The 26372-nt window shown below is 41.2% G+C and overlaps 1 protein-coding gene across 3 annotated transcripts in view; it reads right to left on the bottom strand.

Annotated features, from left to right (window-relative positions):
* Positions 1-24017, bottom strand: part of Ube3d (ubiquitin protein ligase E3D) — a 136709-nt gene extending 112692 nt beyond the window's left edge. Inside the window, exons 1-5 of one of the 3 annotated variants that reach the window (XM_028756209.1) lie at positions 23842-24017; positions 21399-21595; positions 18072-18162; positions 11139-11307; positions 5185-5254 (exon numbers count right to left, since the gene is read on the bottom strand). In XM_028756209.1, coding sequence (XP_028612042.1) covers positions 5185-5254; positions 11139-11307; positions 18072-18162; positions 21399-21595; positions 23842-23918 — 604 coding nt within the window. In that variant the 5' untranslated portion in view covers positions 23919-24017. Of the gene's footprint in view, positions 1-5184; positions 5255-5995; positions 6058-11138; positions 11308-18071; positions 18163-20434; positions 20514-21398; positions 21596-23841 lie in introns of those variants that run through there. The other 2 variants (XM_028756210.1, XM_028756211.1) reach the window with 2 other exon arrangements.
* Positions 24018-26372: the final 2355 nt, after the last annotated feature.

The raw sequence follows: 26372 nt of genomic DNA, 5'->3' as shown, positions 1-26372 counted from the left end.
CCATACTGACCAATTTATCCTAAAGAAAATTTGTAAAATACTTGCCAAACTACAAAGATGATAATACCGGTGTAAACATGGCAAAAAAACAAATTAAATCTCAAAGGTGAAGAAAGTTGTTATTTAGGCAACAGCATTTCACACATAACTGAAATTTTAAGCGGGTCAAATCAAAACCAGAAGTAATTAAAATGGTGTTTTCTTAAAGATAATTTGCCCATTTATAATAATACCAAAAAGCAGGGGTTTTTTATATTTCAATTGCTTGATATGAGACACAGAAAAAGGTTAAAAAAATTGATTAAAACATGCGATGATTATTAAATGTTACTATGTATCTAGAAACATGGACATACATTTTCTTTCACTTTTGTCAATTTCACCTTACTATTTTGAAGTCTTACTGTCTCATATAGAACTGAGTCATTTAATGTCACACAGTGACCCTTTAGATCTCAGCTGTTGGCAGTCATTAATTCCAGAGCCCCTAAGCCGGCTGGCTTCACAGGGCGGGCACTCATTGGCCATTACCCACAGCCAACCACTACTCTGTCAACCTTTCTTGAGCTTTCTGGGGTCACTTTCTTCTAACTGGATACAGGGAGAATTTCTCTTAATAGGGAACAGCACATCACCAGCTCTGATTCTTTGTTGGGGGGACTTTCAGTTGCTCTAAAGTCCCGGGGTTAATAGGTATTTCTTTGTGCACACTGACAATTCGATTCCTTCCATTACTGCTGCTTCTTTGAAGGTGATCTGTCATTTTCCCCCCTTGGTTGCTTTTAAGATTTTTTTTTCTTTGCTTTTCACTCTGCAGCATTACTTTGATGCACGTAGACACAGATTTCTTTTTATTTATTTTACTTGGGCCTCATCGAATTGGAATTCATTGTGCCTCTTGAATCTGTAGATTGTCCCTCATCATTTCTTAGAACTCTCAGCGGCTCTCTGTTCAAATTCAGCCCAAGCAGTATCCTTTTCCTCTTCTCATGAAGAAGTGTATAAACACACAGTGGACTGCCTCATTCCACATTTCTGCCCATATCCCACACACTACCTTTGTACTCCAGTGTGCAGGGTTAAAGAGTCTTCTCATCTTTCCTCTGCTTATAATTCTTGATTTAACTTGGATCTAGTCCTCTATCAACAACCTCTTGAACTGTCAGTGTCAATTTTAAAGCAGTACAGTTTTAGAGATTCTATCACAGAGCTTTCCCAGACTTGCTGGTATATTAATTTTGTTTCCAGCCACCTTCAGATCTGTCTTTTACAGTGTTATATATATACAAAGAGCAATTTACAGTTTATATACAATATTAAAATTCCAATAAGAAGTGTATTCCACTGCTAGCTCTTTGTGATAGTTCCTGCTAATGTTGTGATGAACAAGAAATGTCCCCACAGGCTCATGTGGAAGGCCAGAGGCCCAGCTGGTAGCAGTATTCTGAAAAGTTATGGAGAGTTTAGAAAGACCTTAGCTGGAGGAGGTAGCTTTGCAGGGTGGTCCTGGGAAGTTCTGTCTGTATCTTAGCCCCAAGTCTCAATATTGGCTTTGAGTTAAGCAGCCTCTACCACTCAAAATCACTGTGATAATGTTCAGTCTCTCTACAGGCTCACCCTAAGCAGAGGCAAGGACTAAGGTGTCTGCAACCAGGAGGCAGAATAAATTCTGTTTCTTTAAATTTTATCAGGTGTTTTGGTCACAGCTATAGAAAACCATGATGAGGGGATAAAGGAGGGGTGATCCTAGTTAACATATATGCCTAGCTAGCTCTAGTTGTACAATAAACATGGTACTTGAAATTTACACGAAAGAATCTGTTTTAGAACGAAAGCTTTGCTTCCAACAGTGAGAGGTGTCTGAGTTTGACAGCATCCTGTGACATTTCTAGCCCCCAGTAGACAACACTAAGTTAAATAAGTAAAGTCTCCATGGTGGCTAGGACTGATCATCCCACCTTGACTTCCCACACCTTGCTGGGAGGGGCAGCCTTTGGAAGCTCAGCTTTTTGTGGAGACAATGGTCTCTGTTTTGTGTAGGCTTTCACTGCTGTCTGTATTTTCCAAAGAAATCAAAGCAACTGTTAGGGGGTGCTGGCACACCACTGGGGAGGAGTCCCTGGTTTTCTGGTGACTTTGCTTCTGCAGCAATTCCATCATATATGCTTCATATCCCATACCCTTGCCTTCTTCCTGTGTGCTATCCTAGAACCTGCCCTAGCATCCTGCACTTCAGCTTGAAGAACTCAGCCTATTGGGGTTTTCTGTAGAACAGGTCTATTTATAATACTTTCTTTCTATATAGTTATCCAGGAACATCTCTACTTTCTCTGTAATTCTGAAGAATGAATTTTACTTGATTGAGTACCACTGGGTGATGAGTTTTCCTGACAGCACTCTGTGTGTCTTTCATTGACGTCACTTGGAGGTCACAGTTTTCTGAAATGTTCTCCTTAGTTGTGTTATGAAGTCCCTTTCTGTGTTTGGTCTTTCCTCTGCACTTTGATCCTGTCTAATTCACTGTCTTTCAGCAGCTTTACACCATCTGGGGTTCATTTAAACTCTTCTCATAAAAAAATATTATCTTCCATCACGTTTCTCTCAGATTTTCAAAGTGGTTTATGACATCTTTTTCTCCACCTATTCTGAGACTCCATTTACATGTGTGTTGAAAGACTTGATACTGCCCTGTAAGTCTGAGTTTCTGTTGATTTGTTTCAGTCATTTCTCCTCTGTGTCTTTTCGATTGGCTATTTTGATCAACTTAAAACTTCAACACTTTCTTTTAATCTTCTATTCTTCTCAAATCTGTGCTTTGGATCATCTAGTATTTTTTTTCTTTTCAGACACTATAGTTTTCAATTCTAAATTTATCTATTTGTTCTCTCTGTGAAATTTGACATTCAAAATTATTTGAAGACTTTTAAAATTCTCTATTATTCACTAATTATTTCAGTAGATTAGCTTCCAAATCTATACACATATTCAGCATCTGAAGTCCTTGATTTTCTTGAGTATAAATCACTCTTTTCTGCTATGAAGATCTAATAAGTTTCCATGTAATACACTGGATCGACTATGAACTTTTGTTTGTTTTTTTCTTTATTCATCCATATAGTGGTCAATTAACTGGCTTGAACTTATACTGTGAAACAGTGTATCTACAGTGTAGTCACTAACTCTGCTCAGTTCCTTAAAAATAAGTTGTGTGTGTGCGTGTGCGTGTGCGTGTGTGTGTGCTCATGCATGCACAAGCACATGTGCTCACAGCATCTATATGTCAAGGTCAGAGGACAATACACAGGTTTTCATTCTCTCCAACCACCATTTGTATTCAGGAAATTGAACTCAGACTGTCAGTCTTGGGTTGCCCACTGAGCCATCTTGCCATACCTCTGTTCAGTTTTACAATGTCCATTCCAACTTCCTGAAGAATATCCACTGCACCTGCTTATTTTGATTCCCCACAAATATTTGGGAAAAGGTTCTGCTTGAATATTGAAAGTCAGGAATGTGTTTTACAAAATTTGCCTTCTATGACATGCAAGTCTCCAAAGGAGGAAACAACCAGTGGTCCCACCTTGCTATGATGCCTATGAACCAGAACCAGCATGGCATGATAACCCTGAAGGTGCAGTACCTCGACAGTCACCAAAAGCTCTTATGTTGAACTTAAGGCCCACTCAACAAGAAGAAAACCATTTCTGGTATTGGAAACCATGACAACTACCCAGAGCTAGTGAAACCGTGGGCATTGGAGGGGAACTTACAACCACGACATATTAAACCAGCATACTCCCTAAATACATTCTAAATATTTATCCTTATATTCACAGATAAGTGTAGTTCTCACACATCATCCAGGAAATATCTCTTTAAAAGCCTTAATTTTTTAAAAATGTAACATAAAGGGCCATTTTCATGCTCAGGCAAGGGGGTAGAGAAGGATAATATGTTCAGGAGTATCAGTGCATGCTTCCTTCTCTGCTTACTCAGACAAAGTAATTAGCAGTAAGATTACATTGATTGTAAATAAATAAAATAACCAATAAAAAATTACAATAATTGAAACAAATACACAAAAACCGCTATCTGCATTCCCTTAAATACATAGCTGAAGTTAAATCTTCTAATTAATAATATTAAAAATGATGATTCACCACCAACAAACATACAGTATGTGGTTGCTCTTTAGACATTTTAAACTGTATCTTTAAACAACATTATTGCCAAAGTTTTCATTGTTATACTTTAAAGTAGTATAACAGAGAGTTTATGGAAAGTGTAATAACACTGAGAAAAAGACAAAGACACGAAACTGTGGTGGTAAGGGTGCTTCCAATGCAAATGTAGCAACCTGATTTTGACCCCTGGAAACTGTGCACAAGTGGAACAAGTGAACCAGCTCCACAGCGCTGTCCTCTGACTTCCACATTCCCTTGTGCATATGCACTTACAAACAATATTTTAAGTAAACAAAACAAACAAACAAACAAACAAAGAGGGAGGCTAGAGAGATGGTCCAGTAGTTAAGAGGACTCAGGTTCAATTCCCAGCACCTACATCAGGGCTTGCAACCTTTTGTGATTCCAGTTCCAGAATCAGATGCCTTCCTTTGACTTCTGCAGGCACTAGGCATGCATGTGCATCACGTGCATGTATGCAGGCAAATGCTCATGCACATACAATGAAATTTAAAAGTCTTTATGAAAAATAAAAATAAAGAATGCAGAACAAAGTATAAAACCCAGAATGTGTTTCCTAGTATTTCAATAAGCCCCTCCCACTTCCAATGCCCAAGTAGGGCCCTGAGACAAGACAGCAGTCAAGAAAAGCACCTTTTCCATCTCTGGGCACTAACTCTTTAGACTGGAGAATTGTGTTAAGAAAAAGGCTCCAATCTTTCCTTTACGTTGGAACTAAGTATAAACTCTATACACTACAAAGAGAACATGGAACAATGAAGACAACCCACAGCTTCTCAATGCTAACTAGCACTTGTAAAGGTCAGGACATACGAACATATTGGCACACTGGGTGAAACATTAGTTGGTTTCTATTCTTTAAATCATCCATTATATCAAATACATTAATTATGTGCCTTTCCCACATACTGACTATAAAATCTGTTTGGCTTTTAAATAAGAGGGCAGTCATTTCAGTCTTGTGTTATGAAATTCCTACCTGATGATACGGTCTCTCCCAACATTACCTTGCAACGCTTACAAATGACTTTGGTATTTGCTTTTGGTTCCTGTAGAAGACAAAAATGTCATTTAAATGTCATTCAACTTTTCTTAAAAGGAATATATAATTTTAACATAGTCCCCAGGGTATACATTGAACTTTACATTCCACTCTGCCCTCAAGTAAATACTAGGAATACATTTAGCTTGTGTGCATAATTCACAGGCACAGAGATCATTTTTTCTCCTGTCCAAAGACAGAATACTATATAGATTGACTTTTACAATCCTAGCCACTTCTTGACAATCCTAACATTGCTGAATAATCTGAATAAGTACTTCGTACTTCTAAAGAATGGACAGATGGGTGGGTGACAAAGGCAATGGTCAATGGCTTACCCTAACTCAGAGTGTAGAGAATACATAAGGCTTAGAGTTTTAACTCATACAGTGACTCTGCGTCCAGTATAATTTATGTAAAAGCAACCTACGAACCATAGCCACTCATAATTCAGAAGTTAAAAATACCTAAGCTGTTCATGTAATTCTATTTATTCCATTTAAGATATGCACTGTAACTGTAGAGATTGGATAGTGAGACAAATTCCTGAAACATTCTCAAACTTCAAAACTCCAAATTCAGTAGGATAGTTCTTAAACACCAGCATTCTTCTAATCATTAGAGTGTACTTTTTGAGACCCACAGTAGTTCCGCATCAAAGCTACATCGTGTTCGTTATGCACATACACATCACAGTGTGGTGGATGTCATAGAAAGTGAGCTAAGGAACTGACATGGTGTTACATACCCAGAATCCCAACATCTATGAAGCCTGGACCACATAGGAAGTTCCAGATTACCTTGGGTAACACAATGAAACCTTGACAAAAAATAAAATAAAAACTTAATTTAAAAATAGGAGAGGCTAGAGAGATGGCTAAGTGGCTAAGAGCCCTGGTTCTTCTTCCAGAGTCTCTCAGTTTGATTCCGGCACCCACATGGCAGTGTAAAGCCATCTGATCTCAGGAAATCCAATATCTACTTCTGGCTTCCATGGGTATAAATTCAATGGTCTTCTACCTCAGTGAAGTTTCTATATGTCCTGTCATGTGGAACATACCGAAATTTTCCTTCAAAGGTAAAGGGTAAATTATTGGGCCTGAACCCTCCCACTACCAAGTAAGAAGCATAATACTTAGTGGGCCTATATGGATTCTGGAGACAGCACATTCCTGACTTGGGTGTGTTACTCTAGCCCATATACCAAATGACTCAAAAGCTGGTAGTTTGAGTGGGGCCTAAAACAGGAGAAGGGTTTTTAACAACTCCAGGCCACTGTGCAGACTGCTCTACCTTTTGGTCATCCAGCAGATCCAATGGTACTTGAGGTCTCAATGGCAGATAGGGATGCTGTTTGGAGCCTTTGGCAACCCCTTATGGGTGAATCACAGAAGACACCATTGGGACCTAGGAGAAAGGTACTTCCATCATCTACAGACAACTCCCTTTGAAAGACAGCTCTTGGCCTGCTACTGGGCCTTCGTGGAAACAAGAGATTTGACCATGTGCCAACAAGTTACCACGAGTCCTGAGCTGCCCATCATGAGCTAAGTATTATCTGACCCACCAAGTAAGACGTAGGATGTGCACAGCAGCAAACTGTTATCAAATGGAGGTGGTGTATATGGGACTGGGCCCAAGCAGCCCATGAAGGCACAGACAAGTTACATGAAGAAGTTAAAAAACAAATACATGTCTTGGGGCTGGAAAGATGTCTCAGTGATTAAGAGAACTGGTTTCTATTCCAAAAGACCTGAATCCAATCCTCAGCATCCACATGGTGGCTAACAAACATCTTAACTCCTCTAGCCTCTACTAGGCCCTGCACGCACTGGCTAAACAGACACATGTATAGGTAAAACACCATGCACATAAACTAAAACTGAAGGAAAATGATAATGATAGAAAAAATATACATCTTACATCAGTTCAAGGTTAGTGGGAAGCAACTGTACAGGTCCTGTTAGGGTCTCTACGACTCACTCTTTTACACAGCTTTAAATGTGCCATTTGTAGAAACCCACAAATGCCCTCTGGCTGCTCTCCACAAGGACTCCTGAAGTGAGCACCTTCAATAACTCAAAATCTCTACATTTTCTCTAGCTTTAGAACTTACACAGTTTTTCTGATTCTTCTCTACAACTCCCAGTTAATGAAACTACTAAATATAATCTCTTCAAGTCTGCTCATGCTGGCTCCGGCACTAACCAGGCACAGTCCCCAAGCAAAGCCCACAGGTCGTGCCACGTCTAGTTGTTAACTACCTTAAATCCAGTACACCAGAGAGCAGGTGCAGAGCCTCGCCACATCAGATAACTGGACAAAGTCATTCCCATCAGAAGCAACAGAACCCCGCTCTGAACAGAGGAAGTCCCAAACTGCTCATGCCCAGAAAGGAAAGAGCTTGCAAAGCCAGATAACTCACTCTTAAAGGCCAAGATCTCCAAAACCTCAGGCTAAGAGTCAAAATACCCATCCAGCCTCAAACTGGTATTAAAGCTATTTGTTTCTAAAGAATGCCATGTTGTATGAGTAGAATATAAATAAATGAAGGGTTTCACTGCAATGCCAAAGCTAGAAAGGATTTTATTTAACTTAGACCAAAAATGAGATGTGTGTGTGTGTGTGTGTGTGTGTGTGTGTGTGTGTGTGTGTGTATGCATGCGCCCATGGAGGCCAGAAGAGGGTGCTGAATTCCTTGGAGGAGTTACCGACACTTGTAAGCTGCCTAGCAAGGACCTAAACTTGGGTCATCTGTAAAAAGCATTCTTAACTGCTGAGTCATTTCTCTGGCCACTGTTTTATCTTTCAATAAGATAGGTAAAGTATTCTTCTGTTTGTTTATTTTCTTAAAAAAAGAAGATTGTAACCTTTAAGAAATGAACAATCAGAATTTATCAATAAAAAGTAAATCATCCCACCGGGCAGTGGTGGCACACACCTTTAATCCCAGCACTTGGGAGGCAGAGGCCGGTCGATTTCTGAGTTTGAGGCCAGCCTGGTCTACAGAATGAGTTCCAGGACAGCCAGGGCTACACAAAGAAACCCTGTCTCAAAATAACAACAACAACAAAAAAAAGTAAATCATCCCAATCAAATATGATTCAAATAAACCTACTAAGAATACTTTGAAGACAATTAATATGACTTATATATGGCCTGATTTTATTAGGCCTGACAATGCTAGTTGTAATATTTTTAAATCCCCATTTTTAGACCAACACATATACTAAACACATAGGGAAAAATGATACAATACTATAATTTGCTTTAATCACTTGAGCAAAGAAAAAGGCGGCAAATAAAACGTGCATGTAATTAAGATGATCAGTGTATTATGTAGATATTATGGATTTCACAAAAGAAATTTCTTAAACCCCCAAACTATTAAATCAGTGCCCCTCCACAAAAAATGTAAAAGACAAAATCAGTCTTGGCCATACTTTCCAATAGTAATCACTCCAAATTCAAATTTGCTTCTTTTAAAACATAAAATGAAGTGTGACTGTACTGTCTAAGTTTTTGTTGTTCTTATAAGATGAAGTTTTATTGTGTCCCTCAGGCTGGCTTTGAACTCCTGAACGTAGACATCCTATCTGGGTCTCTCTCCAGTGTAGCTAGGACCAGAGGCATAATATCTCCCATGCCTAGTTTATGTCTCCTAAATTTTGAATCATATTATGACTTTTACGGAAGATTGAGGTCCACATTTATTATCTTATTATAAGATGTAAAATATTCAATATGTTGAGATGCCCAGAAAATAAAATCAGAAATGACAAGTGAATCACCACACTGGCTTCAACAGAGGACTTTTGAAAATAGAAAACGCACACCGCTGCATTAATGAGCCACAGATACAATACTATAAACACAAGAAGGGGAGGAATGGGAGCATGTGAGGCTCTATGTGTGTGCTGTTCTCAAACTCTGACCTTTTTAATTAAAATACTCTAGCATGTTGATTCTGTTTAAAGACAAGCTCCACTTTGCAAGGCATTTTTCTCTAGCTAAGCTTCAAGAAAATAATAAAACAAAGTTGTGTAATGAAACCGCCTAATGCTGTGGGAATGCTATGGGGCAAACCTCAAAGAAAGACATTGTTGAGGACTAATTAAATCAATATATCTGAGAGATGGCAGTGCTGCTCCGAGAGCTGGATTAGCACCCTGTCCGGGATCTTATTTTCTTTTGTGTTGTTTCAATGTCTAAGGACCCTTGATATTGTCTTGAATTCATACACACACACACAGAGACCAAAAAAAAAAAAAAAATGTTTCCCAAGAGATACCATTAGAATGTTGTGTCACCATGTGACATTTCCAAACCCGGCTGGATGGCTAGACCGGGTGATATGAGGAATAGGTTTTCAATATCACAGAGCAGCCTTGCTCCCACCGGAGCCTTGAGAGCAGTGTTTAAGCAGTGGCTCCAAATTCATGTTACTATTTTGGTCACAGGCACTCTTTCAACTGCGACAATATGCAATTAAAGTGAAACTTCCATCCAGACCAACTTGAAAACAATCTTGTCAACAGCACCTTGTCATGACAGCCACTTCCCACAGTCCCCTAACAGCGAAAACTGCAATGTCTAGATGTAAGAATCCTCCTTTAATATACAAAGTACAGGACTGCCGTTTACCAGGACAAGAAATTCTTTTAAAGCGTCTAATATAAGTGACAAATGAAGAGTAGAGTATATATTTTGTCACAGTTTATCCAAAAAGAGAAACTCTATTTCTCTTCCTAATTCTTTCCCATTGTTTTTCCACTCATGCCTTCAAATACTTTGTACGTAAGTGGCTTAGTTATAAAAATGAAAACATATGGACACAAATTATCTAAATGTAGATGAAAAGATACATTTAAGCCTACAGCATTAGTCTATATTAACTTCTAATAATTCATCTGTTAAAGAGACAGAGTGCTTAAGTACTTTACTGTGAGCCAGACAAATGGATTTCTTTCTGTAGCAAGATGAGGCACTAAGAACCTGTAACGGACAGCAATCTGGGTATATGACCGCTTCCCCTCATCTTTCTCACAATGTTCTTTTAAGCTAGCTTGTGGTCTCCAGCTGTCCAGCTGCCACATGCTGCAGATTTTATTAAAAGTAAATTAACTGAGTTCTAACTGGAATTGAAAATGCAATGCTTCTGTTTCTGCCAGTAAGGACCACTAACTGAAACAAAGGCTGCCCAGCAATGACTTTCTTGATGTTTTAAATTATCTCTATTGACTGGCCTTCTGAGCAAGAATTCCTTACAAGGACCATGCCAATGCCTGTTGATATCATCTTAAAGAGGAGTAAACCACTTATTTTTGGGGTGAGGGGAAGCTGCCTTCTCCTTAAAACAAACTGCGTAAGGAGAGCATGTGACCCTGATCTGCTAAGTCCCAGTATAGGCCCATAGTTTAGCTTATCCCCGCTCACCTGCTCCTTTTCCTTTTTTCTGGTGATGTCTGCTTTTCCAACATCAATAAAAAGTCTAGACTTTGGACAAACACAGTAAGATACTTGGGTCCAATTGCAAAATGGATATCCTGAGCTAATATTTCTGCACTTTTGCACTTTTGAGATTAAAATGCACAGATTATAATACCCAGAAAGCAGGGCATTTGGTATAGGAAATGATAGCACTCCCAAATCCATGCAGGAATGTTCTTCCAGACCCTACTGGCTGCTTGAGTTTAAAGCTCTTCCTTTATCCAAAGACTTGGAGAAGGGAAGCAATTAAAAATAATGAATTTGGGCTTTTTAAGAACAAGCTCTTCAACAAACCCTGAATTAAAAGCAGGGAAATTGGTATCTAAATCAACCTCTTAAGTTTGCATGTATTTTGAAAAGATTTTTTTTTTATCAATTTAAGACATCAGTACAACTCTTACCTGCTCCAAATCACTTCTCAAATTCACTAAGAAAAATGAGTCCCCAAGAAAACAGTCATTTTCTCGTGGATGAAGAGGCTTATTAGCAAAAGGGTCAGGATGACAGCACCACTCTTCAACCAGAGCGTTCCAGTTCTCACTGGGCAGTGGGAGCACCCTGAGGAGCTTCCTAGTGGAAAGAAGAAAACAGCATCTTTTTTTTTTCAGTATACAAAAGGCAATGTTTTCTTAATTAAATCAGCATGAAAGATGAAAGAAGCTCATTAGCCACATGCTTGCAGTGTCAATCGCCCCCCAATTATGAAAGTAATATATGCCTGGGATAGACAATGTTTTACAAAATGTAAACAGGCAGAAAGAAGGCAGAAGTGTCCCTTTGCTCCCTAGTCACAAATCAGTTACTCTAATGTGACAGAGACTTAGTAATCATCCTTCCATGAACACTGCATGTACACATGAAGGGCCTATACCCTGAGACACTGCATGCAGGTATGACTGGTCTGTACCCTGACAAGTCATAGTCTGATACTCCATGCATGCCTGGGAGACATGTTCCCCGAGAAGACACACAAAGACACTGCATGCACACATGGCAGGCCTGTGCCCTGAGAGGACACCCACAGATATTGCATACACACATGGGAGACCTGTGCCCCGAGAAGACACCCACAGATATTGTATACATTTGATAACTTGATAACAAAGGTTATCAGCTGGTAATGGTAACCATGATATTTTGCTTAAGGTCACACCTACTGTTTCTCTCACTCATAAAATACAAATAAATTAGTGTGTATTTAAATGACCAGAGTTAAATTATTTAATATATGAATGTGCCATTTCCATTAACCCGACTTTTTTATTCTTTCTCCCTCCCGCCATATTAGCCATTTTTCTTAGATTCTCTGAATCATCTATGAGTATCAAAAATGTCAATGACATATTGGAAGAGTTAGGCCATTTAATTTGTAACTCTAAAGGACAGAACTGGGAATAGGAATGCTAACTCAAATAGGGCAGCCCTGGCATCATTCTGATTGCAGAGCCTCGGAGGGTACTACAGGTGATTCTATCAACATACATTTCTGAGAGCTTGCTATGAGACGGGTAATATGCTGGCCTGGTATCTGACACCGAAGCACATACATATAGTCTCTTCCTTTCCAAGGTACTCTAGTAGGAAGTATAGACGACACTCAGGCATGTGTAAGAAAGCTCATGATAGAGTACTGAGGGGGAGGGACACAGTGTAGATCCCATTGAAAATGAGGAGAAAGCATCAGCTCCCTTCTCAACCATGCATTCCCATGGAAACACAGAATCTACTTGTAAGGGATTCAGAGTACTCCCAATCCGGTCCACGAATACAGGGCAGATAGACAGAGAGGACTAAAGACATGCTCCCATTTATCAGCTTTAGAGACTAGGTAACATCTGAACCGGCCTTTGAAGGATAGCTGGAGTTCCCCAGGCAATGAAAAGAATTTAGGGCACTGGAAGAAACAACATAAAGACAGGCACGACATCTCTTTATCTTTGTGTTGATTCCTACTGTTTGACACACTTCTTAAGTATTTCCTGAAGTAGTACATTTTAGGAAGTCTGACATGTGAGGCTCCTGGCTGGATCTGCTACATCCTGGGGTACAAAGATTAACAAACCTTTTCCCTTGCTGCCAGAGTACCTGACCTTTGGAATAACCACCTAGCTTCGTTACCCTGGAAACCAGGTATGATCCTAGGCATCACATGTATTGCTAGGCAACACTGCTTACAGTAAAAAACGATCCATGATTGGTAAATTGCATCTTAGTAAGAAGATCTATGAATGAGATGCACACATCTGGTAAGGACGCATGCTTTGAACTTCCCTGAATGCTGTCACCCTGGTAAAACCTTAAAAGCCACAATTAAAGGATTGTGATGAAACATTGTCTGATTAGGAGATACTTCTCAGCCAAAGCAGCAACTGTACCTACCTGAAGTAGATCTCGTGCTCTGTATGTGGAACAATATCACATGGGGAGACAAGGGTCCCCCAGTGAGAATCACTTATGTGGACTGCAGCAGAGCCTATGCAAGAGAGGAATTCTTGATGCTGCCCGGCCAGCAAGGCATGTGACCTACAGTAACTCTGTGAGTGTGCCCATGTAGAAGCACTGACTAAGACCCTCAGTAGCATTGCACCTTATCATATTTAATGCTCAAGACACTTTGTGAGATAAAGAGAACAGTGCTCCTGTCACAGAGGAGGGAAATGGGGCTTCAGAGTATGAAATAATCTTCACAAGTCCAACAGAATTAGAGGCGAAGACTGAAGCAAGGGTCTTTACCCAGGTCTTTCCAGCTCTAAAACCACTCTTTCCCTTGGAATACATTCACCTCCCTGGCAACACAGGGCAGTAGTAAAGGCTGAGCAGCGGAATGAACACCTTCTGCGGGGAGTTACTTGCTTGGAAAGGATAGGACTTGGTCCTAATGACAGGTAGGAGCATCCCAGCGTTTTAAGAAGGGAAGCGAGAGCAGAAGTGAGGCTGTACACCGGTTCCTGGATCTTCTCCATTAAGATTCTCTGTCTCCTGACATTGTGCCTCCAGGGTCCAAACAGAACCTCAATGCAATGCAAAAAGACAAAATGTCAAAGAACCATCCACAATCGGAGAAATGAAAGTGCACAAAGACCAGGGAGAGTTGATGCACAGTAACACAAAACAGAAGATCTCAAAGTTAACTTGACCCCACATGGCAACAAATAATGACTGTAACGTATTCTTTAGCCATGTACAGAAGACATCAGAAAGAAGTGAGTAATTCACAACTCATTGCAAAAATAAAAGGGTTTTACAGTAGAATTTTTTTTTCTGATGTTTTAGGGGGAGGAATGAAACCTTCCAAAACAAAAAACATATTTAAATCACAGCTCAACTGAAAATATATCTACTGAGGAAAAAAAAAAACCACTGAAACCTGTATTTTTCTATCATCTCCCTCTCAAGAAGTGTTCACAATAAAACACACCTTTATTATTTTTTTATTTATTTAAAGTAGCTTAGCAAAAATCTGCTGGAAAAAAAATAAGAGAAGTAGTAACTTAGGTTTTCTTCTAGACCTAAAATTCTGTGAGAAGCAATACACATTTACAATAAATTAAAGTTTGCTACTTATTTTTGATGCACTTGAAGCATAAATTTTTGGAAAATAATGACATGTGACATATAACTTTAATAAAAGCAACTGATGAAGTTTTGACACTTAGACATGTGTGTAAGGAAATATCCCTTAGCCTTGAAGTCAGTTTCCCAACAGTGGCAATACCACAGTGCTTCTTACAGACGTGATTATAACAACTGAATATTAAAGACCTCAAGAAAAATATCAAATGTTAAAGCTCAAAATACGGCTACCAGAATTTAAGTAAACTTAGGTAGCATTATCTATCAGGCAGGCCACCAGCTTTATAAACCTAGCTCTACATTCTCATCTTTGTCTACATGTACCATGATTAATCTGTAATATATAAGCATATTCCTAAGTTTATGTAGTATTGCTAATAGGTCAGTTTACAAAACATGTTGTTTGGGGGAGGGGAGCAGGATGACGGGGATTGAACATGAGTTGTACATGCAAAGCATGTGCCCCATAATGTATCTACAGTTGACTCTATTTTTTTCCAATCTATTTGTTCCTGTTATAAACAAGCGATTATATGCACAAGACTATTTTCAGCTACAAGTAGAGCTGATCTGCCAACTGACTCCCGCAAGCATTGGACGCTGTGACATCTATTTCCACAAGGCCCACCCCACTGCTCTCCTAGAGTTCTGTGTGCTCCATGAGCTTGGGGCTGACACCAAATGTCACCAGCATGGGCGACAGGAGGGCCTGGTTCATGGACCTCAGGACAATGCTATAGACAGTGTGGGAGGAAAAATCTGTTGGCTACTGATGTCATTCTAGTCTGACATGAATCTATTTCTAGGAGGTATAATGAAATCCAAACACAATGACCTCTGGCTGTTTGTTACACTATTTACAAAAGAAGAAAAATGTATCAGTTGTTGCCTCGGTTTCTTTTCAAGAAGCACCAAAGTGATCCTTACCAACCACAAAGAACTGGTCACCAAGGAGGTGTCCTTGGATTGGTTTCAATAGTCAAGTGTGAGACCCATGAGCAGGGACTGAGGGAGCCCATCCAGAGTACTGGAGTATGCTGTCCAAGAAAAAGATGAATGTAAACCTTGAGCCACTTCAGATCTGTGCTGCTCTAGACACACTCACAGGTTAGATACATAGGTGTGCTGTGCAAGGGTAGAGAGGAGGCCTGCGCTCACTCCTCATCTCCCTCTGACTGCTACAGACATGTGAGCCGCCGTCCTCAACCCCAAAGAGACATTAGACTAGATAATTGACTTGTTGGCTAATAAAAGACCATCTAGTTTACTAATAGCCATCTGGAAAGGGGAGAAGAAATCAATAAAACCAATTAAACAGCTTGTTGAGCATTGACTCTGTTACATATGTTAAGTTTGGAAAATATGAATTATTAGAAGGCTTTGGCAAAAAAAAAAAAAAAAAAACCTAAGGTGGTACAAACTCTATCTTCTGAGTGAGAAAGTCGAAGTTCACACCGTGTTCCATTCTACTTTCACCATCAGCCTCACATCCTCCCCATTCTCAATTGTAGAAACACAGAAGGTCCCAGTCCTGGATAAGAGAGGTGGGCACTATAGTGGGGCCCTCTCCCAACAGCATCCTTCCCAACAAAGCACAAATACCAGGCAATAGTAAAACAGCATTTTCCTTCTGTCATAGCACCAACCCAGAATGTAACTGTTCCTGCCGTAACTTTGGGATCACTGCATGTGGCACGGGATGGGACATTTCCAAAACTTCATCTGAGAACTAAACCAAGCCTGGAACAGACTGAGAGAAGGCCAGAATACACAGGGATCTCTTAGCACTTTCAGAAGCAGGTCTGCCTCTGGTGCAGATCCAGAGCAACTTCCTTTCTGTAGATTTAAGATCCTTTTATCTCTTATCTCTCTCTTTCTCACTGAAAGAAGCTCTGTGTGTAACCTCCTTAAATCTTGAGGGTGTGTTTTTGCCAGCTCATCTACTTGGAACCCTGCTGAGATCAGGAGGCAAGCAAGAAAGGCTGGTGGGAAGCCAAAATAAACACACCTAGCTTTACTCCATTCGACCCAGCAACACTCACTAAGAATACACTTTTTCTCCAGGCACCACGCTTGATGCATGGTAGGAATGATGATTACTGCAATAGCTACCAGCGAATGGTGAATGCTTACCCTGTACCAGGCACGCTAGAGCCACTTGAATCATCAGACTCTATCAGCATCACTATGAGGTAAGTCCTATTGTTAGCTACATTTTCTCAATAAGGACATTGTGGAAGGCAATGATCACATAACTTATCCAAGACCACTGGGATACAGAATGGTGGATGGAACTCAGTCTTGCCACTGCTGACTACCTTCTATACTTTACAATCAAAATAGCAGCAATAAAGGGCATGGAAGTCACTGTGGCTATTCCCATTCCTCAAGCCCAGTGTGTGCAGACAGGCAAAGGAACCTCAGGAGAGTACCTAATGCAATCCAGGAGGGAGACAAGGCTTGCTATCTCATGAGTCACAAGATAAGCGAATGTTATGTCAGCTGAGTTAGCAGGTGGTAACTAACCAGGGAGGAAGAGAGGGTGGAGTAGCATTCAGGAAAGGGAGTAGCATTCGGAAAGGGAGTAACATTCAGGTTGGGGATATCCTGTAAAGATAGGATTCAGAAAAGTCGGCAAAACTATGAAACACACATTCATGACCAGGCCCATGTGATACTTAGCAAAGAAGCTGAAGGAGTGGCTGAAATGGGAGAGAGTACTGGGGGGCTGCCGTGGTATGCAAAGGATTCCAGAAAGAACAACTGTGCTTTCAAAGACCTACTCGGTGGTGGGGGAGTGCCTCTGCACAGGGCAGAACCAGAAGGCGGCTGAGCAGGCGGAAGGCTGCTGACTAAGTGTCATTAGGTGAGGAGACAAGAGGCAGAGGAAGGTGACTTCAGCTCTAAAGGCAATGAACGGCCACAATGACTGATGACTCTGTAGGGGAGCAGAAGACATCTACCAGGCAAAGGTTTGGTATTATAGTGCCAAGGACATTGAAAGAGGAGCAGGCTTCAGGAAGGAAGCATCACTTGCTTGTCCCAGGGGCCATCAAAGAACACTAAATTCTCCCCTTAAATACTGCTAACAGTAATAATGTTTTCATTCGTCTTCCACATGAGTCACTAGAAGCTGAAAATTCAGAGGAAGTATTTATACCCAAGAAACCGGAAAGCTGATTTGAGGAAGAGAAAAAAAAAGAAGAAGGAGAAGGAGAAGCAGCAGCAGCAGCCGCCAACTTGGGAATGCTAAGGAAATAGCCAAGAGCCCTTCCCTTCTCCACAGGGTAATTATGGCACATCACCAGTGCCGGTTACAAGATTAACCTAATCACTGAGAAAAGGTTAATGCGTGCTCTGTATGCTCCATCTTAATAAGCAGGGGAACTAGGAAATGGGTTTTAGAAAAGCCCTGATTGAAGTAACTCAGATAAAAAGTCCTGCCACACAGCTTCTACAGGTAGAAAATTCACTTACTTCGGAAACCCTCACACACCATCAGAACCAAAGGGACACAGAAGAGATCAACTCCTGAGCTCTCAGCTCAGTGATGGGTCCCGGCTTTTCCACCAGAACCAGCTTCCTCCCTCAGACCAGACTCCCATTCTGCTCCAGCATCACGGTGATGACAGGGTTCACTTTGTTCCAAGTGACACTAAGTTGGCTCTTACTTTAAGGCCCTCCTTAATTGCAGTTCCCTTGGTAATTACTCCCAGAAACCACCATCAGGCAGTTTAATCAGGGATGAACGAATTCCTTACCTGTCCTTTATCATGACTTCACCACAGGACTGGCAATAAAAGGTGCAACATTCTTGGGCTTGCAAGCTTTGATTAAACATGGAAATCAGTTCTGAAGGAAATCAAGACAACAGCAAGTTTTAGAGGTATGGAACAAATAATCATATTTAAAGAGATTGCTAGCACAATAAATTACCAACAATACACACTGTTTATGATTTACTCCAAAGTAGAGGCTTAATTAGAACTATCCAATGACTCAACCAGAAGCAAACATTGCCAAGTGTTTCCAAAAAAACAACAGATTTTGCTTAGAATTCCTGAGCCAGGAGCTGCCCTACATTACCACGTAGTATACTAGCAAGTTCCTTCTCTCATTCTATAAACACAATAAATTCTATATTAACAACGAGTAGAGATGGATTGCTAAAGTTTAAGTTCAGTCTGGCTTTCTCATTTTTATGTTTATGGTTTATGCCCACCCCTGCCCATTAAACAGTATGAGGAAGCAAAATGGATGGCTAGATGGGTCTCTGTGGAGCAGATCCAAGGAACGCAAGGCAGGAACTCAAGGGTCTTAAGAGTTTCCTCACCCAGGCCGGGCGATGGTGGCGCACGCCTTTAATCCCAGCACTTGGGAGGCAGAGGCAGGCGGATTTCTGAGTTCGAGAGTTCGAGGCTAGCCTGGTCTACAGAGTGAGTTCCCAGGACAGCCAGGGCTACACAGAGAAACCCTGTCTCAAAAAAAAAAAAAAAAAAAAAGAGTTTCCTCACCCAAGAGCAAAACTCAGGGTCTGATGAAGCTGTGGGAGATGGGCGTGAGAGGAAGGGGGGAGACACTGAGAGCTGTGGGAAAACGTGGGTTTCCTACACAGCTGCATTGGATAGCCGTTCCCCTCATTTCTGATGTCCCATTTGTGAATGAAGGAAAGTTTTATGTAAAAGCAAAATAAAACAATACTGTATAGTTAGCCTATAAAAAACTTAATTGAAGAAATGAAGTTCTAGTTATTAGAAGCAAGCAATAGGTGTTGTTTCCTACGTACTTTAAGATGCTTTTTCGGCTGCCAGAAAGTTTAAGTCCTGGCAATTAAAAAATTCTGCAGTTAATCTCTAAGTGTCTACCCAGATCCCTGCTGCACGAAGGTTAAATAAACAGCATTATTCTCTAATACTGAGCATCTATAAAGGACCTAGGTGAGCCCTCCAATGTGCTAGTCAGAATGAATCCGTTTTCAATGGAACACTGCCCTCTGCTGGCCACTGGGTCAAGTGTGCAATCCTGGATGAACATTGCTGCTAGGGAGGATGTATCATCAGGTCAAATCACGCATATAAAAGGTCACCACTGCACCTTCATTAACCTTATAACAGTGTGCCAGGGTGATTCGTATCAGGATTGCTCCTGAAAGTGTGGTCTTACAGCTGAAAAGGCAACTCTTGAAAGCCCTGAGACACAATTGGATCCTAAAAATTTCAAATTACTTCCTACAATATTTAGATTCCTGGTGCACACCAGTACTCACCTACCTGATTGTCATTCAAGCGGCAAATGCTTATCCCCCACCTATTATGCAAAAAAGTACTAAAGCAATCAAAGATGGAGGAATCTGCTTTACAGGGCTTTTCATGCGCCACAGAACAAACAGGCTTTGACAGTTCCCTTTTCAGGTATTTGAACAAAATGTTTCAAAAACACAAAGAAATAGTCCAACAAACACAAACAATACACAAAAACAGCATACAACTGTGGGTTTATTTTGTCCACAGTTAAAATATTAAATGTTGCTCATTAACTGAAAATGTTGAAAATAATTCAGTCACAGACTATGACTGGGCAACAAACCCACATTCTATGTCCCTGGAGGTCTCCATTCCTCTGTCCTTACTATCACAGTCCTAGGGAACATGGCGGCTCCTACGCCTGCCTTCTGCCAGTTTCCAAACTCAATAGGAAGTTCCCGCTGTGGTCACTGTGCTAACAGGAAAAGAGATAACATCAAAGATCTGCACCAGCACACCTCCATCCTAGAACAGGGTACAGTCAGGGGGCAATTTGTCTACTTTGTTATCCCAGTGACCTTGCCTGGCTGTTCAGGATTCAATGTCATTCCAGGTGTTTACCAGATGTCACTTAAGCATGTCATGACATCTCTTTTCCTGTGCCTTGTTTCTAAAATTGATTCTGTATACTTTAGCCATTCACTAATTCAGAAATTAGCAAATTACCCTTAAATATAGAAAAAGTGAGTGACCCCACCCCACCCCCCATCTTCTCTTGCCTTTCCAAAGCCAGGGAATAGCTTTACATCTCTTACAGGCTTCTTGGGACAATCTTGTTGTCCCTACCTCAAGACTTTACATAGCTCTGATGAAGTACTTACAGATGGCTCAGCAATGAGGTCTCAAGGTGTAATAGAAATAAGCAGTCTTTCTCTGATATGAAGTATCAAGACAGTTTCTTCTAAGGCTGTTTGCCTTGTCTATATAGCACATTGTAAGAAATGTAATGAGCCAGAATTAAAAAAAAAAATTCATGAGAGTTTACAAAAAGAAAAGATTTACTACCTAATTGCATCAAGATGCATTTTGAGTTTGTATACAACCACAATCCAACCACAACAATATATTATGTCTCACATACAACTTTGGGTCATCTATATGTTCCATCTAGAATGGTCTCCTCATGGCTGAGATAATTTCTACTGCTCAAATTGTCACACCCTCGGGGTGGCCTTCACTAAACTCAGTCTCTCCCCATGGCATTACTCTGCTCACTGTGCCCACAGCATTGTGCTGTTTCCCACTTAATTATCTGGTCAGTATCTGTTGTTCCCACCCACTAGGCTATACACTCCACATTCCCAGAAGGCTTTGTGGCTTGTTGGTATCTGTGTTTCCAGCACCCATATCAAACGGCTCACACCTAGTAGGAGCTAACCTGTCTACTGAGTGAAAACATATCTATGCTTTAAAACCAACCAGGTTTCATACAACTGCTTTATAATTTTATCCTCATGTCTGTGAGCCAGACTTTTACGATTAAAGAAGTGAACTGGGCAGTTTGGGGGAAATCACTGTACCTTCTGCTCAAATTTGCGGCGAGACTAAACATCCCCTAAAAATTAAAGTTAAAAATAAAAGTATTCTTAAAAATATAGTTAAAAGAAAGATGTGAAGGTTTAAGAAAGGGAAGTGATATATTTCCGGCCACACAGCTGATAACTGGCAGAGCTGATCAAGACCGTAGGACCTCTCGACCCTTCCAGATCATTGCCAATCTTTTCACCTGGGAAAAGTTCAACTTTTCGAATGTCAAAGCCCTTCAGGGGTGCTGCCCGTACTCACTTGGGCTGGATTCAGCCTGGGCCTGCAGGCGCAGGTGTAAACCATCTCCACGGATATACTGCAGCCCGCGGCACGAGGAAGGTACAAGTCTGACCCCTGCTGGAAGCCGGGTCTCGGTGCAGCCGTCAGGGGTTCTCAACAAAAGAGAGGTGGGCGTTATGGAAATGTCCAGTTGCATTCCTCCTTCATCTGGCTCACTGATAACACAAAACACAAGCCAAGTGAATGACTTCTCTCTGATGAAAGACACAGCTTACAGGTGCCAGAAAACATCTACAAACTCACATGGCTTTATATTATAAAGCGCTGTTTCAACTTAGCAACAAGACTAACCTGGTTTTAGCTAAAAACCATAAGATGCTTTACAAAAGAACACCCTTGGATTATCAGAAAGTAGATGAAAAAGTTCTCAACATTGTACATCACCAAGGAAATTAAAACTACCATGAGATACCTCCATATCCCCATCATGCGGAGCCATCAGAATGGCTCAACTTGAGACTGGCCACCTTAGAGAACTGTTTGACAGTTTTGCACAAAACGATGCACACATCTATCCTATATTACAGTAATTCCACCCTTAGGTATTAACCAAGGGTATATATGTCATAAAAAGACATTAAACAAATCTAGGGATGTGGCTCAGTAGCAAATGTATTTGCCTAGCTCCAACATTACACATTCATGTGCACACACATACACAAACACACACACCTTATAAAGCCTAATGCTGCAGACTCATAATAAACACTTTCTGGAAATAAAAATAATAATTATTTTAAAAACATCCAGCAATAGAAATATAAGAAACTGGTTTGTGAGGTACTCAGACAGTGGGAAATTTCTCAGTAAGAAACGGGAAAGGCATATTCATTTAAGCTACAACACAGATGAAACATGAATCTCAAAGCCTTGTTGGAGGCTCCCAGCGCTGTGAAAACACAGGCAGGCAGATCTCCACAAGTTCAAGGTCAGCCTGGTTTACATAGTAACTTATACCAGCAATGAATACACTGTCAGACCCTGTCTTAAAAAAAACAAAACAACAAAAACATATTGGGAAAAGCAGTTTGAAACAACAATGCATTGGTTGGCTATGACAGCTTGACTACATCTAACATTAATTAAAACCCCAAAATGGAGGGCACACTGTAAGGGATTTTTGCTTAATTCCTACCTTTGAGGTAGAAAGACATGCCTTTATCTAGATCTTTTGAGCTGGGAAAAGTCACCTTAAAGATGAGCCATTACTACCTCTGGAAGAGGACATGGAAGAAGGAAGCTCTTTGCTCTTTGCCTGCTTGCCCTCACTCTAACTGACACTTGGAAGTACACTGAAGACCAGCTGAGACACACACCTACCTCATGCTCTGAGCAATTACTGGATTTTTGGACTCACCATTCAATCATAGCTAGCCACTGTTGGATTGGATGGACTGCAGGCTGTAAGTCATTCTAATAAATCCCCTTTCTATTTCTAGGGAGATTCGTTCAATAAATTCTGTTGCTCTAGAGAACCCTGACTGATACACATATCAACACAGTTCAAGAAACTGTGAAACTGTGTAGATTGGTTGAATGAGAGCAGGCCATGGTTGTTACTAGGATAAAGGAACTGACTTGTGTTAGAAGTCAACAGTCAAAAGACCAGAGAGACAAACAAGCAGCCTAGCAAAGTAGGTTTCTCAACTTGCTTACAGAGTTTGTTTTGTATGAGGGATTAAGCAGCTGTATTTGGTAATGTTTGTATCCTTAATTACTGAACAAAGCAGAAAGAAATTACAGATATTTGTACGAATTTATGGCCTCAATCCTCCCCACCCTTCATCCCCACAGTGGGGAGAGAACTCAAGGTCTGTACAAACTACACAAAGGAATTGGACTGAGCCTGGACTCGATCCCAATCTTAAAACTGAAAGAATTAAGATAAAATTATTCTGCCCATGTGAGAAAGCTAGGATTTGAGCTCCGTTCTCAGGGTATAGGCAAAACTGCCACTTTGGCTACTTGTCAGATTTTTGGAAAAGAGGAGAAGCGAAGAGAAAAAAAAAAATACAACTGTGCTGCTCTGTAATAAAATTTCACATCTAAGTCTATTTGATATATTTGCCACAAAGAAATAGACAAAACCTATGAAGAGATCACAGACCATTAAAATTGCTGACCATAAGCAAAAAGGAGCATTTTACCCCCTAAAAGTTTCTTGTTCGTGTAGTAAATATGAAATTAAAAGTTCGCAGACAGGCAGGGGAGATAGTTCAATGGCTGAAGTGCTCGCCAGGCAAACCATCTCGTCCCGCGCACGCGCACACCGTCCCGCGCACGCGCCTACTGTCCGGCGCGCTCGCTCCCTCGGTCCTGTGCCACGCACACGCGCACCAGCCTCCTGATCGCGCGCGTGGCCCACGCACGCGGTCCCGCGGACCCGTGCCTCCTCCCTTACCCCAGGATTAGCAACGCGCTCTGCAGCCGTCTCCGCACTTCCAGGAACACACGTGTTTCCGCTGCAACCACCGCCATGTCGGACTCAGGGACCCACGCGGGACCGAGCCCGCAGTTACCAGAACCGGGACAGGGTGGGAGCACGTGCGACTATAGCAGGCGGCTGGCTCCCAGGCCGAGGCAGCGCGGTGGCCCGGCGGGACCCGGCGGTGGCCGTCTGTCGCCTAGAGCGCCACCTTCCGGGCAGAGAACGCACTGCCGAGGCGCCCGACCTTCCCCCAATCCCGCTCTAGTAGGACAAGGTGGGACCCAGAGAGCAGATCTGGCCTCCACTCGAAGGATGTTGGATGGGCTTGACTCTGCTCATTTTTTTTTTCTCCCTGAAATGAGCAGAAAGCTCAGATTTTGGGAAGGAGGAGGCTCTCCTCTGGATAGCTTGGGTAGGATGAGGTAGATAATGGAGCAGAGGCTGTACAGGTGGTGCTTTCCACAGGTCCAGAGCTGAAATACCTGTCCCAAAGCTCACTTTATCTGAATCTCCTTTACTTGAACTAGGACTGTTTATTAGCTTTTGTCCGATGCATCCAGAATGTTAAAGATTGATTGGCCATTACATTTCGCTTTAGATCTGGTAGTTGCAAGACTGAAACAGTTGCAAAAACAGGTGTAAGGTCTCTTTAAGCCATGAGACGACAGTGGTGGAGTCTAGTGTCTTGACTAATCATTTCATATAAATTTTGAGAATCAAAAAGAAAATGAGTAATTTCTGATATGCATCCCACTATACTGAAGAAATAAAAGAAATCATAACTTAATTGCTCCTGCAAGATACATTTTGAAAGTCTGATCCAGTAAAAGATCTGATGTGGTATAAATAAGTACATCAGTCCATAGAATTTCAGTAGGACATCTTTAAAAATGGAAAGCTGTTATTTAAAACATAGCTTGTATAATGGAAATTGTCTTAGTTAAGGTTACTTTTGCTGTGATGAAGCAACATTACCAGAGAAACTTGGGGAAGAAAGGGTTTATTCAGCTTACACTTCCACAGCACTGGTCATTATTTAAGGAGGTCAGCAGGAACCCAAACAGAGCAGAAACCTAGAGGTAGGAGCAGAAGCTATGGAAGGGAGCCATTTACTGGCTTGCTCCCATGGTTTTACTGAGCCTGCTTTCTTATGGAACCTAGGATCACCAACCTAGGGATAGTACCACCCAGCACGGGCTAGGCCCTCCCAGGTCAATCACCATTTAAGAAAACGAGTTACAGTTGGATCTTCTGGAAGCATTTTCTCAGTTGAGGTTCTCTCCTTTCAGAAGACTCTTGTGTCAAATTAACATAAAACTAGCCAGGACGGAAATCTCGTTTATTGATGTTCCATTTCATAAGTTCATAGTCATAATTATCTGACACTGAACAAACTGGACGCCTTTCTAAATAGGTTTAAGGCAAGGATGATGGTGTATCTCTGTAATCCTAGCATTTAGGAGGGTGAGGCACAGATTGCTGAAAGTTCGAGGTCAGTTTGGGTTATATATTGAGTGCAGGGCCATCTAGGGCTAGGTACCAAGGCCCTGTCTTAAGTATGCTGGGTACTTGTGATTTTGGATAAGTTTTCTAATGTTATTAGCCTTTGAAGTATTTTAAAGTTTATCATGTTGCGGCATAAATTCCTGTTTCATTCCAACAATTTGAGATAATAGGAGGGAATAATAGCTTTAAAAAACGAAAGCTTGGGGATGGAGAGTTGCTCTTGGTTGCTCTTTCAGAAGACTGGGAAGTTAGGTTTTCAGCACTCATAACTGCTTGCAACTTCAGGGCATCTGACCCCTTCTTCTGGATTCCATGCGTACACATACATACCTGTAGGCACACCCACATAAAATATAAGTAAATCATCTTTAAAAAAACAAAGGTAACTACTATTTGGTGTCAACTCATTAATTTGAAGGACAATTGTTATCTCCTACTTTAACACTAAAGACTGTTACTTAAATGTCGGCAATACTTAAATATTGACAGCGTCTTCAGAATAGTGTGCTCCTCATATGTGGTTTAAAACTTGTGCACACAAAAACACTTGTAAAAAATTTCGTTTTTCCTGATGCGATGGTCCAGGCCAAAACCAAACCAAAACAAAACAAAACAAACAACCCTTTGGAATAACTATATGTTTGAAAAAAGACTAGATACACAAAAAGTGCTAAACTGTCTCTCAGTTCCACACAGACTGAGCCTGAAATTACTCACATAAAGTATTGGTGAATCCTCTGGATCGTACTTAAAGAATACTTCAGAGATATCTTCAATTTCCCCCCAACCATCAAAAGGAGGGTTCCTCTGGCTAGTTGCAAACACCTGCTCCTGCCTTCTCGCCGCCATCTCTACGGTCGCCCGCATGAGGGCGCTGTGGCGCCGACTAGCAGTGGCCGCCGAGCAGCGGACGGGGGCGGGGACCGAGGCCGCCGACGTCGACGCCGGCGTGGGCGCGCGCGGTGCACGCTGGTAGCTGTCACTAGGCCCTCGGCTGG

This window comes from Grammomys surdaster, unplaced genomic scaffold (assembly GCF_004785775.1).
Source record: "Grammomys surdaster isolate TR1022 unplaced genomic scaffold, NIH_TR_1.0 126113, whole genome shotgun sequence".
NCBI classification, from domain to species: domain Eukaryota; kingdom Metazoa; phylum Chordata; class Mammalia; order Rodentia; family Muridae; genus Grammomys; species Grammomys surdaster.
The sequence above is the reverse complement of the archived record's forward strand: the minus strand, read 5'-3'. Positions and strand labels throughout refer to the sequence as shown.